The following is a 4,555-nucleotide window of genomic DNA, read 5'->3' as shown; positions in this document are numbered from 1 at the left end:
ATTTGTTTAAAAGTTGTTTTTTTTAAACAAAATATTAGACATCAATTAATGATTCTATGCTAAAAATGACAGACATTTTGAATAATAAATATAATTAATTACCTTCATTTTATGGCTGGGTTGAAACAAAAGCGGTTGTGCAACGTCTGTGAAAGGGGGTTTTCAGGGTAAAACAGACAAATTAAAAATAGTTCGGGGGCTTAATGCGCCATGAATCTGCTATGGCAGCATATAGACATATTGTTCTATCAAACACAATAGCTGTTCTGGCTTAAAATACAGCAGTTTCTTTTAAAGAGCAGAAACTGCTTTTTCAGTTTTGTCTGTGTTTTCCGCCTCATTTTAGAACAAACATTTAATGATCATCAGTGAATAAAATCGTATTTAAAAAGGAATTATCAGTTACAAGTCAGATTGAAAATTTCTCTAAAACATTTAAATTAGGGCTGTCAAAAGATTAAAATTTTTAATCGAGTTAATTACAGCTTAAAAATTAATTAATCGTAATTAATCGCAATTAATCGCAATTCAAACCATCTCTAAAATATGCCATATTTTTCTGTAAATTATTGTTGGAATGGAAAGATAAGACACACGAAGGATATATACATACAACATACTGTACATAAGTACTGTATTTGTTTATTGTAACAATAAATCCACAAATGTCATTATTAACATTCTTTCTATTAAAGTGATCCACGGATAGAAAGACTTGTAGTTCTTAAACGATAAATGTTATAGTTACAAGTTATAGTAATTTTATATTAAAACCCCTCTTCATGTTTTCGTTTTAATAAAATTTGTAACATTTTCAATCAACAGTAGAGGTCATATAATAATAATAAGAATAAAAATAACAATAATAAAAATAGAGTGACCAAAGTCTAAGTTTTACATGTATTTTGCATAGCTATTTTGATATGGAATTCCAGTTCATTTTGCATTGTTGTTTAACTGTGTGTCAGAATAGGGCTTCATTACTATAGACTGAAGTGCTTTTCTTTTGTGAACGTTTTGTGAATTTTTTTTGGGTGAGATAGGAATATTATTTTTGTTGTGCTTTCACAAAACGATACTTATGTTTGTTGTGAAGGAGTTGCTGAATGCCAATAAATGGTGCGGTCCAAAGAACACCTGTGTCCACTCGCCTTTACTGTATAACATATATCTGTACATATCTTACCCAAAATACAACAAGAGACACATAATTGCCACTAAAAGAAAGAAAACTTACCAAAATATGTGTGGAGCACAAATAGCAATTTGCATTACATTGTGAATACAGCATAAACGTCTCACAACTACTAATTCTCCCACGTTTAGAAGAAATAACATGAGTATGGAACGGCGCTGCCCCCAAGCGGCCGGTGGCATTCTCTTCACTCTTAATGTCCATAAACGGCCTCATTGTAATCTGTTTGAGGCAATATGCGAGCGGGTCATTCAGTGTATGCGTTAATTGCGTCAAATATTTTAACATGATTAATTGAAAAAATTAATTAACGCCCGTTAACGCGATAATTTTGACAGCCCTAATTTAAATATTTCAAGAAGAAATGTTCAATAATGATCAAATATAAAGTATGTACATATATTTTAAACTTTTATTTTGTTATAATCCACATTTTACAAATCTGGAAGAATAAATCTAAAGAACGCAATGAATTTTAAACATCCATTTATTCATCACTACATGAAGATGGCAGCCTTAATTTAGAATACAAGTTTGAAATTTAAAAAAAAAAAATTTACAAAATTGTTGCAACTATTAAAAACAACAAATAAATACCACTTTTGATGACAAAGAGCATGTGCAACTGGAAATTTTCCTCTACAAAAAAAAAAACAAAAAAACAGCTCACTCATAAAGCACAATAAATTATCATTTCCTATGCTGCTTTACATGATTCGATGGCCTTCTTTCTTTTCGATCTTTCTTTTAGTACTTGCAGCAGAAACCACATCCTTTGTAGGACCGGCAGCAGTTGCAGCACCAGCGGCACAGCGACAGGTTGCTCTGCCGCTTTTGACGCACGTGGTACGGTGTCCAAAGCTCGGCGCCATCGTCCTGCCATCCCGCAACTGGAGTGTCGCCTCCTATCGCCTCCTCCATTTGCTGCCCCTGTAAACAAAAAAGAATGTCCATTAAATGTAATATTAAAAGTAACATAACATTTATACTTATATCAATCACTGCCATTGATGTTGATAGATGACCAATCCATTTGGACTGGGAAGGTTGGCAGCAATTTTGTCTAACACTGTCAATGGCAGCCAATGCTATTAAAAAAATAAAGCAAATTTTTACTGATCTTACCTCATTAAAGGGGAGCGCCGAGCTCTCCACGATGCAAATAAAGGCGAGCACGAGTGTCACTGCAACTGCAATGCTAAATGCCTTCATCTTTAAGTAGTAGGTGGGTGGTCTTTGTTTTAAATGGTGCTGGAAATCCTAAAAAATGAAGCGGTGGTCTCTCTCATGGGGCGCCACCGACAAATGTCCAGTAAGGATGCTTTTTCTCGTGCTTCCTCGCTTCTAGAATGTGTCTGTGTGGATGTAGTGGCTGGTATAAATACACGCACACGCTAGGAGGGGTGGAGGGTTGGTGTTGTTGCCTCATCAGCCCCCGGGGGGGGTCCGTCTGGCCTCTTTCCTGGTAGGCGTTATCTAACCTCCACCAGGGGAAGTTTTTGACCTCTTTACTTCTATAAAAGCTAAAAGAAGAAGTGTAGGGGTGGGGGGGGGGGGGGGGGTCTTTGAGCTACTTGGGAAGCACAGAATTTCACCTGTCAAGTGATCGGTGCACAATGCACAGTTGAGGTCACTTAATGGCTGCCAGTGACGGTGATGGACGTCCAGGCTATTTGAACTGGGAGGGTCCTACCTTGAATCATAGACTTTACTATCAGTTGACGGGACGCGGGGCTCAGGGCCGATCTGGAGGGGGCCTATTTCCAAAAACTTAAAATTAAACTTAAAAATTCAAATACTTTCTAAACCAAAGCCGCGAGCTACCAAAAAAACAAAACAGGCACCTCACTTAGGCATATACAGTGGGGCAAATAAGTATTTAGTCAACCACCAATTGTGCAAGTTCTCCTACTACTGAAAAGATTAGAGAGGACTGTAATTGTCAACATGGGTAAACCTCAACCACGAGAGACACAGAATGTGGGGGGAAAAAAACAGAAAATCACATTGTTTGATTTTTAAAGAAGAATTTATTTTCAAATTAGAGTGGAAAATAAGTATTTGGTCACCTACAAACAAGCAAGATTTCTGGCTGTCAAAGAGGTTTAACTTCTTCTAATAAGGTCTAACGAGGCTCCACTCGTTACCTGTATTAATGGCACCTGTTTTAACTCATTATCGGTATAAAAAACACCTGTCCACAACCTCAGTCAGTCACACTCCAAACTCCACCATGGCCAAGACCAAAGAGCTGTCAAAGGACACCAGAGAAAAAATTGTAGACCTGCAACCAGGATGGGAAGACTGAATCTGAAATAGGTAAAACGCTTGGTGTAAAGAAATCAAGTGTGGGAGCAATTATTTAAAAATGGAAGACATACAAGACCACTGATAATCTCCCTGGAACTGGGGCTCCATGCAAGATCTCACCCCGTGGCGTCAAAATGATAACAAGAACGGTAAGCAAAAATCCCAGAACCACATGGGGGGGACCTAGTGAATGACCTACAGAGAGCTGGGACCACAGTAACAAAGGCTACTATCAGTAATACAATGTGCCACCAGGGACTCAAATCCTGCACTGCCAGACGTGTCCCCCTGCTGATGAAAGTACACCTCCAGGCCCGTCTGCAGTTCGCTAGAAAGCATTTGGATGATCCAGAAGAGGACTGGCAGAATGTGTTATGGTCAGATGAAACCAAAATAGAACTTTTTGGTAGAAACACAGGTTTTCGTGTTTGGAGGTGAAAGAATACTGAATTGCATCCGAAGAACACCATACCCACTGTGAAGCATGGGGGTGGAAATATCATGCTTTGAGGCTGTTTTTCTGCAAAGGGACCAGGACGACTGATCCGTGTAAAGGAAAGAATGAATGGGGCCATGTATCGAGAGATTTTGAGTGAAAATCTCCTTCCATCAGCAAGGGCATTGAAGATGAGACGTGGCTGGGTCTTTCAGCATGAGAATGAGCCCAAACACATAGCCAGGGCAACAAAGGAGTGGCTTCGCAAGAAGCATTTCAAGGTCCTGGAGTGGCCTAGCCAGTCTCCAGATCTCAACCCCATAGAAAATCTGTGGAGGGAGTTGAAAGTCCGTGTTGCCCAACGACAGCCCCAAAACATCACTGCTCTCGAGGAGATCTGCATGAAGGAATGGGCCAAAATACCAGCAACAGTGTGTGAAAAGCTTGTGAAGAGTTACGGAAAACGTTTGACCTCCGTTATTGCCAACAAAGGGTACATAACAAAGTAGTGAGATGAACTTTTGGTATTGACCAAATATTTTTTTTTTCCATGAGTTGCAAATAAATTCTTTAAAAATCAAACAATGTGATTTTCTGTTATTTTTTTCCACATT

The 4,555-nt window shown here is 38.6% G+C and overlaps 1 protein-coding gene across 1 annotated transcript; it reads right to left on the bottom strand.

Annotated features, from left to right (window-relative positions):
* Nucleotides 1–1,664: 1,664 nt before the first annotated feature.
* Nucleotides 1,665–2,566, bottom strand: hamp (hepcidin antimicrobial peptide). Its single transcript, XM_057834242.1, has 2 exons — nucleotides 2,321–2,566; nucleotides 1,665–2,125 (listed from the first exon to the last, which is right to left on the bottom strand). The coding sequence occupies exons 1-2, from the start codon at nucleotides 2,405–2,407 to the stop codon at nucleotides 1,943–1,945; spliced, it is 270 nt and encodes an 89-aa protein (XP_057690225.1). The 5' UTR covers nucleotides 2,408–2,566; the 3' UTR covers nucleotides 1,665–1,942.
* Nucleotides 2,567–4,555: the final 1,989 nt, after the last annotated feature.

Source organism: Corythoichthys intestinalis, chromosome 4 (assembly GCF_030265065.1).
Source record: "Corythoichthys intestinalis isolate RoL2023-P3 chromosome 4, ASM3026506v1, whole genome shotgun sequence".
Classification (NCBI taxonomy): Eukaryota; Metazoa; Chordata; class Actinopteri; order Syngnathiformes; family Syngnathidae; genus Corythoichthys; species Corythoichthys intestinalis.
This window is presented reverse-complemented; position numbering and strand designations above follow the sequence as displayed.